We start from the raw sequence: 14,790 nt of genomic DNA, 5'->3' as shown, positions 1-14,790 counted from the left end.
GGGAGCGATGCAGGAGACCGGGGCTTATTTCATCCTTTTGGCTTCGACCATAAAAGACGGCACACTTCTAAGGGGGCCATTTATAGGCCTACCCTCAGGGCGCATTCTCTTTCTCAGGGATGTTCCTTGCTGAGAAAAAGAATTCAGCAATATTTCTCCTATTTGCTTTTGAAAGAGGAGAAATATGGCTCTGTTCCATCCGGCTCACTGGTGGCCAGTTCAAAGTTACCTCCCTTGTTCCCTGAACATCAATGTTATCCTGTTCTTTTTTCAAGATCCCCCGATTTCATATTGTTCAAACACACATGCTCTACAAACAATTTGTGCAGTTGACACAACCATCACAGGGTCCTGAGGTGACATTCATCCTCCTCAGTTTATGAAGAAGATGATGGGATTAAGAGATGAAAGTAAAGACAGGCATAGGAAATCACAAGGGTATTGATTGAGGAAGTGATAAATGTCCATGAAATCTTCACAATTTATGTTCAGAGATTACAGTAAAGACAATCATAAGAAATTATAAAAGTATAAATTTGGGGAACTAATAAATGTCCTTGAAATCTTCACAATTTATGTTCTTCTGCCACAGCTTTGGCCAGTCACTCCATTCAGGGTCCCTGACTTCCCACAACAGAGTAAGCCATGAGAGCTCCACTGTCATGTAATGGTTAATGTCAATAGAGTGGGTTGTTATAAAGGGGACCCTCTCTGTCTCTTTCTCTTGCTCTTGCTCTTGCACAGAGAAAGCCGTCTGCCTTCTGCCATAGTAAGGCACAGCAAAAAGGTCCTCACCAGATATCGTCCCTCAACCTTGGACTTCCCAGACTCCAGAACTGTAAGAAATTAATTACTGTTCTTTATAAACTACCCAGTCTGTGGTATTCTGATATAGTAATACAAAATGGACTAAGACACCCCCTAAACAGTTTCCCAAAAACTTGATTTAGGTCGAGAGATGGTGATTTTTTTAAATCTGTAAGTTCAGTATAGCGTGAATGATGATGGTAAGATTAGAACATGAGATTGGAAAGATGTTTGTCATCCTTGGCTACACAGGAGAATTTACTCTGGAGGCTTTTTTAAAAATAGAGGTGCCTTGTCCCTACCACTAGAACATTTAATTACTAGATGTAGGGTGAGGGTCCAGTATCCGTAGGTTAAAAAATCTTCCCAAGTAATTCTGATCTAGAGCTGAGTTTGAGATCCACTCTATTACAGCAACTAATTCTGTCTATGATGTTTCAGAATACAGCAGTGAAGAAATGCTAGTTGAATAGAATGTGGGAGGATGAATAGAATTTGACGTTAAAGGATAATCTAACAGAAAAAACATAGAGGGATTCAAAGTCAAGATTCCTGGCCAGGACTGGGTTGATGTGGGAATTTGTAAGTGTTCAGCATGGTGGAAGCATGGAGGTCATAGGGCAGGTCTCATGTGTGCAGGAAGACAGCACAGAGAGGGCTCTGAAAAGTGCATACAGGTTACTGGACAGGATCATCTAGAACATCTAGGTTGGGTCTAGAATGTGAGGGGCCAGAGAACTTACCATGAACCAAGAGTGTGTGGGCATTAGGGATCCAGCCAAGGCTATAGTATAAGGGAGAGACCTGGTCACAGTGCCTGTGGTGGAATGGAAAGAGGCCACAGACAGTGGAGACTACTGGGCAGTATTTACAAGACATCTCTGAGGCAGAAGTCACAGGAATTGGCCGCTGTGAACTCTGTGTTATCTATTAGCAATGTCACTTCTGGAATTTTTTGAGCTTTCACTTCAATATTCTTTCCTCAAATGACAAAGCATTTCTTTGTATTCAAATATCCCCAGTTATTTTACCTTTTCTCTATACATCTAGGTAATACTAAATGAGAGAGAAAAAATGGTCATGACAATAGAATGAGGTTATATGAATGTCTATATAAAATATACGTGTGTATATGTATGTATACATTCTATTTTTTGTATTCACATATATATATATTTTCTTATTATCAACAATCACCTTCCCTAGAGCACTTTCTGAGTATAAATCTATGAGCTTTGTAAGCGCAGCACCGGGAGAATTTCTGGAGCCCAGTCTCTGCCTGTGTTTCTTTGTGCTCTCTCACTTGACATTTCTGAATGCAAATATGTCTGACAAGTGTAAATAAGGGTGTCACAGCTCGGAATAGTACCCATTTCCGCCTTGCCATCTCTTATCATGTATGTGTTCAGGGATTAATATGCCATTTTCATCTTCTAATATTTTCACAGTTGGAATTTTTTACAGAGTGCAATGGTGAGTGCTATGGTTTCCAAGGTGAAGAAATGGATCTGCTTTTTATCCTTGCAGAATTCAGTGCATTTGCAAATACTTTGAAAATATGCCGAAATCAGCAAAAGGAATACTCGGTGTTCAGCCAGTGGACAGAAGAAGCATCTGCTGCACAGTACTTCCAGGTCAGCAGGGTTATCCTTTGTGGAATAAATTGATTTGTTTCAAGGTGTGCCTCTGAACACATCTGGGCAGGGTGGGTGGAGAGGAGATAATTGATATTGCAGTGGTTCTCAAAATGTGGTCACCAGACCAGCAGCATCAGCATTACATAGATTTAAATCCCCATTCTGCCACTTATTACATTGTCAGGACTTGGGCAAGTTGCTGGATCTTTCTGAGCCTCAGCTTCCTCATCTGAGAAACATAATTCACCTGATTGTCATGATGCTTTAATTTAATTAGATGAGACTGTGAAGCACTTAGCATGGTACCTGGCCCATAGAAAGGCCTTAAATGGTGGCAATTACAACAATAATATTTCTTACCAGTATTCAGGGATTTATATACACCGTATCACCCAACTGGCTTGCCTCTGTTTCCATCAGGATTACCATGATTACTACCTTCTGCCCTGCTTCCACTTCCACCAGGATTTCTATCCAAGTTCTGTTTTCCTGTCGAGGCTAATGGGGCTCATCAGGGCAGGCCATCCCTTTTGGCCCTGGATCCTTTCTCTCTTGACTCTATTTTTTTTTTTTTTTTTTTTTTTGACAGGGTCTCGCTCTATTGCCTAGGCTGGAGCACACTGGTGTGATTATAGCTCACTGCAGCTTCCAACTCTTGGGCTCAAGTGATCCTCCTACTTTAACCTCCCAAAGTTCTGGGATTGCAGGTGTCAACCATCCCAACTTGTCTGTTACTCTTGATTTGTTTTCTCTCATAACCTCTGATTTAGGAAGGGATCTTAAGTACTTATCTCATCAATATCTAGGCCCGAATCTATTGAATCTATGTAGTCAGAAGTCTGGGATCTACTTAGAATTCTATGCTTTACATATAGGGCCAACATGGCCAAGTCACTGTGTCTCTCAGAGCCTCAGCTTCTCTGTTTGTGAAAGATCATGTCTTCCTTGACCAAAGTGGCTGTCAGAATCAGATGCTCATGATCCTGCTGACTTTGTGGGTTATTTACTCCCCCGCTTTTCTCCTTCCCTTGTAGTTTTATGGCTGCATTTCTCAACAGCAGAACATGATGCAAGATTTTGTGAGGACAGCCACTTACCACAGAGCCATCCTCCAGAATCACATTGACTTTAGAGACAAGGTAATGCTGGCAGCAGGTTATGAATCTCATGTATTTCAGAAACCTTTTCAAGACCAGAATCAAAATGAAACTTTAGTAGAATTACTATATGACCCAGCAATTCCCCTCCTAGTTATACACCTAAAAGAATTGAAACAGGCATTCAAACAAATACTTGTACACAAATGTTCATAACAGCATTATTCAAAATAGCCAGAAAGTGGAAACAGTCCAAATGCCCATCAACTGAAGAATATATAAGCAAAATGTGGTATATTTACACATGGAATATTATGACGATTAGTCATATTTGTATTATTCATAAGAAGGGATGCAATGCTGATACATGCATCACCATGGATGAACCCCAAAAACATGCTAAGTGAAAGAAGCCAGTCACAGAAGATCATGTGATTCCATTTATGTGAAGCATCAGAATAGATAAATTTTTCGAGATAGAAAGTGCACTAGTGGTTGCCAGGGATGAGGGAGAAAGGGAAATAGGAAGCGACTGCTTAATGGGGACAGAGTTTCCTTTGGGGGTGATAAAAATATCTTATAACCAGATAAAGGTAATGGTCACCCAATGTAATGAATGCATTAAATGCCACTATACTGTACACTTTAAAATAGTTAATGGCTAATTTGATGTTATGTGAATTTATCTCACTAAAATTATTAACCTTTGAGTGTCAGGAACTCAAGAGACTGAATATACTGTTTTGGTGCATCAAACAGTTTAGGAGCTTTATTGCTACATAATAAATAGCTCTTCGTGAGACACTCTACTTCAGTTTTTTCATAGACTCCACAAGTACATGCATTTATTTCCCTCATGAAATGGATATGAATGATGAATGGTTGCCAGCACATTATACAACTGTTGTCTAGGGTTCTTCTACCTGTTAAAGAGAAAAACTGTTCAAAACACTCAACAGCTTATCTCTGAGGCAACAGTGCTAGTCCAAAGACTCGGCAGTATGGGATCTAGTTTCATATTTTCTCCTTAACTAGCTGTGTGATCTTAGGCAAAATGCTGAACTTCTCTAAGCCTCACAGTCTAGTCTACTGACATAATAATTGTAGATCCATGGTCTTTGAGTTTTGCAGCATTACTTCCCAGGAAGGTTGTGGTAGGATATTGAAATAATTATCCCAATAATCATGCCTCCCTGTATCCACACATACATAGTCATGTAGCTGCTTCTCTCATCAAGAGGCATTCTAATATTTTGCCCCTTATCTCTGTGCTGACTTTGTGACTGCTTTGACCAATAGAATATGACAGTGGTGATGTTGTTTGAGTTCCAGAGCCTAGGCCCTAAGGAGCCTCATAGCTTTTGCTCTCAATTTCTTGGAACCCAGTAATTACCATACTGTGAAGGAGTCTAGCTTGCTAGAGTTCAGAGGTCACATGGAGAACTGAGGCACCTCAGCCAACAGCTGCCAGACCTGTGAGCGAGGCCATCTTTGGTCTTCCAGTCCAACCAACCCTCCTGCTGGATGCAGAAGAATGAACAAATCCAAGCAAGACCAGGAGAGAAACTGCCCAGCCCTCCCACAGAATTGAGAAAATTCATAAATTGTTTCTGGTTTAAGTCACTAAGTATTCTTGCATCTTTACCTCTGTTTTCACTAACTATTGTTGCATAACAGTAGTTATAGTTGTATACAATACAATTATACAGCTGCATATAAGTATATACAACTGTATGGTATTGTTATACAACAATGTTTAATGAAAACAGAGGGAAAGATGAATGAAAGGTAGTGATACATAGTCCCCCAGCTAGAAGTTGGTTTGCACATGGCTTTCTATTCTTTGTCATCTCCATTCTGCTATTGAGCCCATCAGTGAAGTTTTTATTTTGGTTGTCATATTTTTCAATGCCAAAATTTCCATTTGGCACTTTGTTCTGTCATCTGTGTCTTGGCTGACACTTTCTATTTTCCATTGGTTTTAGCGGTGTTCATGATTGCCGGTTGGAAGTTTTTTAATAATAACTGCTTTAAAAGTCTTTGTCAGATTGTTCTGACCTCTATGTCATGGCAGTGTTAGTTTCAGCTGATTATCTTTTCCCATAAGAATTGAGGTTTTCCCAATTCTTCTTGGTTGGATTTGGGCTGCAATTTCCCTCCCCATAGCTGATCTTCTGAGGGCTATGTTTCACATGTCAATTCATTTTTCAAAGCCTTGGCGGTGCTATTTGGATCTGTCCGCTGTGTATGTCACCCAGTGGTCAGCCTGGCACCCAGGCAGAGTTCTCAAAGTTTGGTATGCTAATTAGTACCAGATCCATGCATGCACAGGCTGAGGATGATCCCAGGAATGTATAAATGAAAGTGTATGGAGATACTTTGCCAAGCTCCTTCCATTCCGTGATACTTTTTGGTTTCCTGTGATCACTTTTCAGTATCTTGCCAACAAGTTTACTCTGCCATGTACTTCTATGACTTTGCCTGCATATTGGCCAAGCAGAGAGAGACCGAGAGAGAAAAAAAGCACTGGGGGTCAGCCCAGCCTTGGGAATGACAGCTCCACTGAATGGGGAGGAAGGTTTCCTTCCCTTATAGTTTTGTCTAATTCAGGCTGATGTTGCTAATATCACAAGATTCTTGGGGATAAGAGTGTGGAAGAAGGGAGGAAAAGGAGGGAAACAGAGGGAAGAGAGGAGGGGGAGAAGAGAGAAACACAGAGAATTTTCACACCCTGACTATTAGGAATTTACTTTTCCACTGCTAAAACCAGAACTACAGGGTGTCTCAGGAGGTCTCTTTGTACCCTGGTGCCCATTTCTGGTGTGTCGACTTTAGGCCAGGGTTTACTGGAGGAAAAAAGGAGTAAACTCACTGTTGGTTGGGTAGTATTTCAAATCCCAGTCTTATCTCCTGATATGGTTTGGCTCTGTGTCCCCACCCAAATCTCATCTTGAATTGTAGTTCCCATAATTCCCACATGTCCTGGGAGGGACCTGGTGGGAGGTAATTTAATCATGGGTTGGTTACCCTCATGCTGTTCTTGGGATATTGAGTTTTCACTCGATAGATTCTCATGAGATGTGGTGGTTTTATAAAAGGCTTTTCCCCCTTTTGCTTGGCACTTCTCCTTCCTGCCATCATGTAAAGAAGGGTGTGTTTGCTTCCTCTTCTGCCATGATTACAAATTTCCTAAGGCCTCCCTAGCCATGTTGAATTGTGAGTCAATTAAATCTCTTTCCTTTATAAATTACCCAGTCTCAGGTATGTCTTTATTAGTAGCGTGACAATGGACTAATACATTTCCTAATCTGCCTGACATTCTTAACTCTTCAGAGTCCTAAAGTAGTTGTTCTAGGCATTCTGTCCCGGTGTTACAGCTGTATTCAGTGAGAAAGAGAGAGAGAGAGAGAGAGGGTGAAGTGGGCCTCCTCCAACCCACCCAGGACTGGACACTATCTAAAAGCCACTTCTATGTGCTCTGATGGGTGAAAGTAATGGGTAAGAGGCAAAGGTGAGACCAGAAATGGTGGGGTTTAGCCAAAGAGTCTTATATGTCATATGCCTTGAGATGCCCAGCAAACAACCTTACATTGCCAGTGGGACATGCCTGGTTAACAATTATGAAGTAAACATTCCCAATGAAGAGGATCTGCTAGGATAGATGGGCAGGATGGAGACAAAGGAGAAAAACTAGTTCATTTTTGAGCTTATCTGGTCTTCAAGGTTGTCAGTAAGCAATCTTGTCAACCTAAGGTAGGTTTTTTCCAATTAAAATAAAGTTTAACTCTGAACTGCTGATTTCTTCTTTATGGTTTGAACATGTTTCCTGGAGGTATTCGTTTTATTTAGGGAATATTCTCTCTCTGTATAGGGACTTAGTTTTAATCTGTAATCTGTTTTCTATGTTATCTCTGATCTATTTTAAATTCTGGTTACAACTTTAAAAACCACTCCCTAAATTACTCATGACACTAATAACTTACATTACAAAAGTCTTTCACAGACTTTTCACATGGATTGTATCACTTGGCCATTTCATTTTTGTATCTTTTCATCTATAACAATGAAGATATTGGACTAGATTATCTTTAAGGTCACTCCCAGCTCTAACTTCATTTGATTTTACAAAATACCCTTTCCCTGCCTTCCTGAAATAGGTTCGTCTGCCAATGAAATGAAATAGGCATCCATCTGTTAGGGGTTATGAAGGTGATAATTAATCACATGGTTGATAATTAATTATATCCCTTTTCTTCTTTGAGTTCTGAACCAATTTAGAAATAGACACAGATGTCAGGAAGAAATCACAGCATCAACGTTATTGTTGCTGTTTGCAGAACAGGGTTCAGACCTATGGCCAAATGCAGTTTCCTAAATCTTCTGCTCCCAAACCGAACTTTTCCACTCACTTACATGCCAAACAACCAGTCTCCCAAACAAGTCCAGAGTCTGCCCCATAAGGTTCTCACATGGAGAACTCAAGGACACACACTTGGTTGGGAGTGGGCAGGCTGACCCCTCCCAAGTGCATGTGCTATGCTTGCTCCATCCTATTTCCAGTGTCATCATCAAGGTGAATCATTCCTGCTAAGGGGAAAAAAGAGGGAGGGGAAATGACCACTCTTAATTCCATTACTGCCCTCTCCTGGGAGTAAATATTTCCTCCCTTCTGAAAATTGAAGGAGAAAACTGACCCTACTTTAGTTTCCCAGGAATCCCCTGGTTCCAAACAAACCAGGATGGTTGGGACCCCTCACTCCATCTTTTCTAGTGCTTTTTTTGTTTGCTTACATCATACTGAAGAGCATTCTGGAATGATGCCTGGGAGTCTGTGGAGGATGCTCCTTTTTCACTAAATAAATCCTTGTATTCTTTTTCATTGAAATTGACTATTTAAAAGGGCATTGAAATTGATTGCCTAAAAGCACAGGGTTTTAGAATGATCAATAACAATGGCTATTATTTATTGAGCAGCTTAGTATGGGCAAGCACCATGCTAAGGGCTTTCCACGCACCGTTTCTTTTAATCTTCATCACAACTTTATGAGATAAATACTAATATTATTGCTCTTTTAGAGATGAGAGAATAAAGGCCCAGGAAGGTTGATAATTTACCTGGTTTTATACAACTAGAAATAAAAAGGCCAGAATAAGACCCACTTAGTCTAACTTTGGAGCCTGCACACATAATCCCTGAAAGGCATTGCCCATGGGAAAGTTGGCTAAAATTGCTAAGGGAGATTTTTGTTTCTCCAGCCTAAGGATGGGATAAAAACATTTTGGTTACTTAAACATCCCCATGAATACAATGAGGTTGCCTTGCACAATGGTTACATTCATGAATTCTGGAACCAGAGAACTGAGTTGAAACTCCTGCTTGACCACTTACCATATACCTGCCATAGATCTTTGTCCTGTTTGTCTTGAGATCTTGGGCAGGTTGTCTACAGTCTCTGGGCTTTGGCTTCCTTATCTATAAAAGTAGGAAAATGATAAGAGTAGTAGCTATTTTCTAGAGCTTTTACAAGTTCAAGATGATACAGTGTATAAGAACTCTGTATTAGCAAGGATTATTATTATTGATGGTCATGGGTTTCCACCTCTGCTATTACTTTAAAGCTTCCACATCTTGATTTTTCATTCTGCCTCCTCCGTGCAGTTTTAATGAAAATCCTTTCTTGGCCAGAGCACACTGCTGGCTGAGAACTCCATCTGGAATCCTTCCAGGAAACTGACCCCACTAGAATCCAACCCATCTCCCCTTCTCGGAGTTTCTGTTAATTGCCATCTGGCTATTTTTAGTTTCTTCAAGTGTGCACTGGGCACAAACAGGGAAAGTCCATCCTGCTGAGGGTATGGGGCTGTGTGAGCTGTGGGGTTTTAATTTGGAAATGTTTTGACACTTCATTTGTCAGGGCACCAGTTGCTGGAAACTTGTGAGAGTGAGCAGGAGCTGAGAGCTTGTTATTTTTTTAAATCAGTGTTTTCACAGAGGAGAGAATCCCCAGTTGCAACAGCTGCTTAGTGCATCCAAATATGAGTTTGGCTTAGGCAGAAGGATTTTAGGGATTTGAAAGCTTAAAAGAAAACATAAATAACAACAAACATGGAAAGCAACCTGTTCAGACCATCAGCTGATATTCAGATTGCAGAGCCTGAGCTTTGGTTCTTCTGATATGAGTTTTCTTTGGTGTGGGCTTATCATCAGTTTGGTCAAAGGCCTTTGAGTCCATTTCTAGTCCTGTTCTGAAATTCTCCCTCACTTTAAAACACTGCACACACTAATGAGGCCTGACCTTCATCATTGACCGAAATAAAGGCTACAGCCTAGATCTGCCACATAGTGCTGTCTGTAAGTGCTTGCTTCCTTCCATTTCTACTGACTCTCTACTTCTTGACCAGCATAGATGTTAACCCTGTGGTGGCAGAATCCTTGTTCAGAGCCTGTGGGTGGGAGTAGAAAGAAAAAGAAATTACTTATGATTTCTGCTAGGGGCTTCACATATCCTATATAATTTAATCTTTGTGTGTTGGGCCGGGCGCGGTGGCTCAAGCCTGTAATCCCAGCACTTTGGGAGGCCGAGACGGGTGGATCACGAGGTCAGGAGATCGAGACTATCCTGGCTAACACGGTGAAACCCCCGTCTCTACTAAAAAATACAAAAAACTAGCCGGGCGTGGTGGCGGGCGCCTATAGTCCCAGCTACTCGGGAGGCTGAGGCAGGAGAATGGCGTGAACCCGGGAGGTGGAGCTTGCAGTGAGCTGAAGTGAGCTGAGATCTGGCCACTGCACTCCAGCCGGGCGGCAGAGCGAGACTCCATCTCAAAAAAAAAAAAAAAAAAAAAAAAAAAAAAAAAAAAAAAAATCTTTGTGTGTTAGTCAAGGTTCTTAGTTGCCAGCATCAGAAATTAATACAGTGAAAGAATTTCCTTAAAGGTTACAGGAACTTCAGATAATGAGTCTTAGAAGCTACATATCTGGAATAATTTTCAAAATCATGTTGCAGAATTGATCTCAGAAAGACATAGATACTGCAATGTACACAGCTTTCACTAAATACCAATCTTGAGTGTTGTCCTAAGAACTTTCCCTCTGATTCTCTGGGATCTGGAGGTAACTGATCCCACCATATGACCTCACCATAGTGGATTCCATGTAGTCCCTACATCTTCACACTCTGAGCTCCCATGCAAAGCACATCTTCCTGGCAGAGCCTGGGTCATGCCTGTGCTTTAGCTGATACCTTCACTTCCCTAGCAAGAGGCTGGTGCTGCCTCGGAATGTGGGGCATTCCCCAAACATAGGAAGGGAGTTCTGATGCTGAGAGGCACCAAAGAATGGCAAATGCCCTCTGTGTTGTACAAGAAACAAATGCAATACATATTGTTAGGCTAATAGTATTGATAAAGGGATTGGAGCTACAGAAAGTTAACTAACTTGCTTTAGCATAAACAACTGCTATGTGGCAGGGCTACATGCAAACTCAGGTCTGTCTGTATGCAAAGCCTGTACTGCAGGATGATTTTGATTTTAGGGGTGACAGAAAGTCATTTGTTTTATGCTCTAGGTTGATAAACTGACATTTTGCTATGTGATTTTTGGAATGTGAGGGGAGCAGGATGTGATGGTGAAAAACAGTATCTGCGTAAATATATATATATATGCTTTTCTATAGCTTGGGCTTTGAAGTGTGGTTCAGTTTTCCAGGGCTGCCATAACAAATTACCACAAAGTTAGTAGCTAAGTGCAACTGAAATTTGTTCTCTCATTGTTCTGGAGGCTAGAAGTCTGAAATCAAGATGTCTGCAGGGCCATGCTCCCTCTGACGGCTTTAGGGGAGGATCCTTCCTTACCTCTTCCTGGCTTCTGCTGGTTGCTGGCAGTCCTTAGCGCTCTTTGGCTTATAGATGCATCGTTCCAATTGCTGCCTCTGTTGTTACATGGCATTCTCCCAGTACGTGTTTCTGTGTAAATTTCTCTCCTTTCATAGTGACACCAGCCATATGGGATTTAGGGCCCACCCTAATTCATTATAACCTTATCTTAACTTGATTACATCTGTAAAGACCCTATTTCCAAATAAGGTCACATTCACAGGTTCTGGATAGACATGAATTTTGGGGAGGTAGACACTATTCAATGCAGTATAGTATAGAGACTAGTTTCATTAAGTTAGATATCACAGTAACTCATTCCTGAGACTAATTCTCTGTAATAAAGGCAAAGAGAAAGTGATAGAAAAATGAGTCTAGATTTAACTGATCTCTTTGGTCCCTTAAGCCCAAAGGGGACCCACTGAACAGATCTTCTGCGTGTGAGTGAAGCAGGAGTGTATCTGTGCCAGAATCTTGAGCTTGAGTAGACTTACTTCCTAAAAGGTTACTGGAGAAAGATGCCAGAGTCAGCAAAAGGAAATGCTTTCATTTGGTATGAAAGCAAAGTGCAGCTCTCCAGGAGAGTCAAGAAGACTATGAATAAGCATTGGTCACAGACTGATTTTTAGAGTAATTGGGGAAAAGGAAGCTGAGGGCTTTAGGGTACAATGCAATAGGTGGCTTTCTAACCAAGATATTTGTACTCAAAGCACATCTCTGCCCCTTTCAAGATGGCGACATGTGACCTTGATCTTTTTGAAGTTAATTTTAAATTGTGGTAAGAACACTTAACCACATGGTGGCTGTAAAAATTTAGTAAGCAACTTCTTGGAGAGTCCCAGCACAACTCTGGAATGCTGCACACACGACTGGGGAATCAGAATCAGAAATCATCGGACCCTCAAAGATACAGCTTATCCAGGCTTGTGAGTCAGGGCTATACTGCTGTAACAATCAACTCCTGAATGTCAGTGGCTTAATCCAACAGAGCTTTATTTCTCTACTTTGTATCATTCTCACTCCAGGACCCAGGCTGATGGAACAGCCTCCATGAAAAGCATTACTATTTCCTGTTGTAGAGAAAAGGAGGACCTAGCAAATCACACAGCTAGTTCTTAAATCTTCCACCTGAAAGTGGCCAGTGTTACTTCTAACCACATTACGCTGGCCAAAGCAAGTCATATGGTCACTCCTAATTTCAACAAAGCAGGGAAATGCAAATCTACATCTGCCCATAAGGAGAACCAGAAATATTTGGTAAATGGCACTATATATTACCTTTGCAAACTCATTAAGTTAGGGACAGGTTGATAAGGTGATTTTCTTATCACCTTAAGCTATGCATGGGAGGGGGTTAGAAAAAGAGGGGCTTGATGGATTAGTACTTCACTTACAGGATTTCATTGAAATTAACTTCTGCCTGGTGGATTGCCTCGCCACTGAATGCAAAGCATTTTAGAAAGTTCCTAGAGTTGAACTTCCAACCTTTTTACTCTTCCTCTAAGACAGTGACATGAAGGGCCAATTTGGGGCAACTACTGACTTTCCAAAGGCTTATATAGAAGGCTCTGTATGACATAGTAAAATCTAAAACAGATGACTTTGTTTTAATGTCTGCTTACAGGCTAAGAATATAAGTAAATAAAGAGGATAAGAGCATTAAAAAGCAGTTAAATTGGATGAAGCAACCAACCAATAAGCTCTTCAAAATATTGTATTTTCATCCCTTGGTATCTGTGGGAGGTTGGTTTTAGGACACACACATACCCCCCAAATTAAAATTTGTGGGTTCTCAAGTTTCTTGTATAAAATGGCGTGACATTTTCATATAATCTATGCACATCCTCCTGTATGTTTTAAATAATCTCTAGATTAATATCTAATGCAGTAAATGCTATATGAATAATTTTTATATTGTATTTTTATTTGTATTTTTAAATTGTTATATTGTTATTTTATGGGGTGTTTTGTTTTTAATATTTTTGATTTATTGGTTGAATCCTTGGATGCAGAACTCACAGATACTGAGGGCTAACTGTACTAGACCCTGGTCTTTTCTGGCACTGAACCAGAAAAATTCTGATGAATTTAGAGCTTCTGCCTAAATTCTCTTTCCACTTAATTTCCTGAGTCTGTAGTATTGGCATGTCCACTTTAACCTCAGAGTGGTGGCTTAGGTTTAGAATTGAGAAGTTCCAGAAACCCAGAAAAGACAGAGTCACAGGGAAATTTCAATGAACATGTTGATATTCCTGTAACTACCACCAATTTCTCAGTCTAGATTCCCTAAATTGCAGAGCATGAGGCAAAGGCTTCTGGGCTGGCACTTTATCAGGGAGTACTAATCTCAGGAAAACAGGAGTAGGAGAAAGGAGGGAGAGCAAGTAGAAGGCAGTACCTTACTGACCTGGCCACAGCTTTATGAAAAACTGATTGCTTTGTGTCATAGGACATCTTCAAAGGGGCAATATGAAGCTACTTCATCCTCAAATAGTTCCTCTAAGGGGAGAGATGGAGAATGATGTATTCATTAGCTGCCATCTCCCATTGGTCAAAGTATTCCCTCAGTGGGTATTAACTCCCTTACACTTCAAGGGTACATGCGCATGAGTGTCAAATAAGTGCTGCAGTGCTTTCTCCTGCCTCAACAGAAACAAGGAAATTCCACTATAGGAAGCACATGGCACAAATGAAGTGTGTACTGTTTGTTGTGCTAATGAATGATATGAGGACCTAGAAGAAATCATTGCAATAGGTTCCTCAGGCAGTAGTGAATATAGCAGCAACAGCAGCAGCAGCAACAGCAACATCAGCAATAAAATCCAGCTCCAGGATTCAAAGATCAGTGCAAGCATTTTCTAGGACCCCTCTGCTAGATAGCAAGGCAAGTGTTCTCTTCTGGCTTGAGGCAAAACCAGAATGCATTATAACCAGCACTCAAACCAGGAACCTAGGAGTCAATCTATACTTTTTATTCTCCTTTCAAGTCTAAATCCCTTAGATTCAATGGTCTCAGCATTTCTGCAATCTTTTCACTTCTCATGTCCCACAGAAAGTCCCCAGTTCTCATTCTTATTGTTTCTTTCCTGGAATATTGCAAAAGTTTTGCAACTACTCTTCCTGCTTGTACCAGTTAAGATACCTTTGACTCGGAATAGGAAAAATCCCTACTCAAATTGGCTAAAACAGTCAAAGGTAATGCAACTTTATGGTGTTTTAATCTATGAAGTCACATTACCTTTGACTGTTTTAGCCAATTACTTTGAGCATCACATCCAAATTTAACCACATTCAGGAAATAGGAGGGATCTTTTCTGTGTGTCTCTTTAGAAAGGAGGAAATCTTTCCCAAGTAGTCTTTCTCAGTAGACTCGT

General features: G+C 40.8%; 1 protein-coding gene across 1 annotated transcript in view; it reads left to right on the top strand.

Annotated features, from left to right (window-relative positions):
- Positions 1–14,790, top strand: part of LOC104682262 (histone-arginine methyltransferase CARM1-like) — a gene marked incomplete at its 3' end in the record, with an annotated part of 174,201 nt that overhangs the window by 59,097 nt on the left and 100,314 nt on the right. Inside the window, 2 exon segments of the mRNA XM_030919179.1 lie at positions 2,335–2,441; positions 3,479–3,583. Of these exon segments, the coding sequence (XP_030775039.1) occupies positions 2,335–2,441; positions 3,479–3,583 (212 nt within the window).

Source organism: Rhinopithecus roxellana, chromosome 16 (genome assembly GCF_007565055.1).
Source record: "Rhinopithecus roxellana isolate Shanxi Qingling chromosome 16, ASM756505v1, whole genome shotgun sequence".
NCBI classification, from domain to species: Eukaryota; Metazoa; Chordata; class Mammalia; order Primates; family Cercopithecidae; genus Rhinopithecus; species Rhinopithecus roxellana.
The sequence above is the reverse complement of the archived record's forward strand: the minus strand, read 5'-3'. Positions and strand labels throughout refer to the sequence as shown.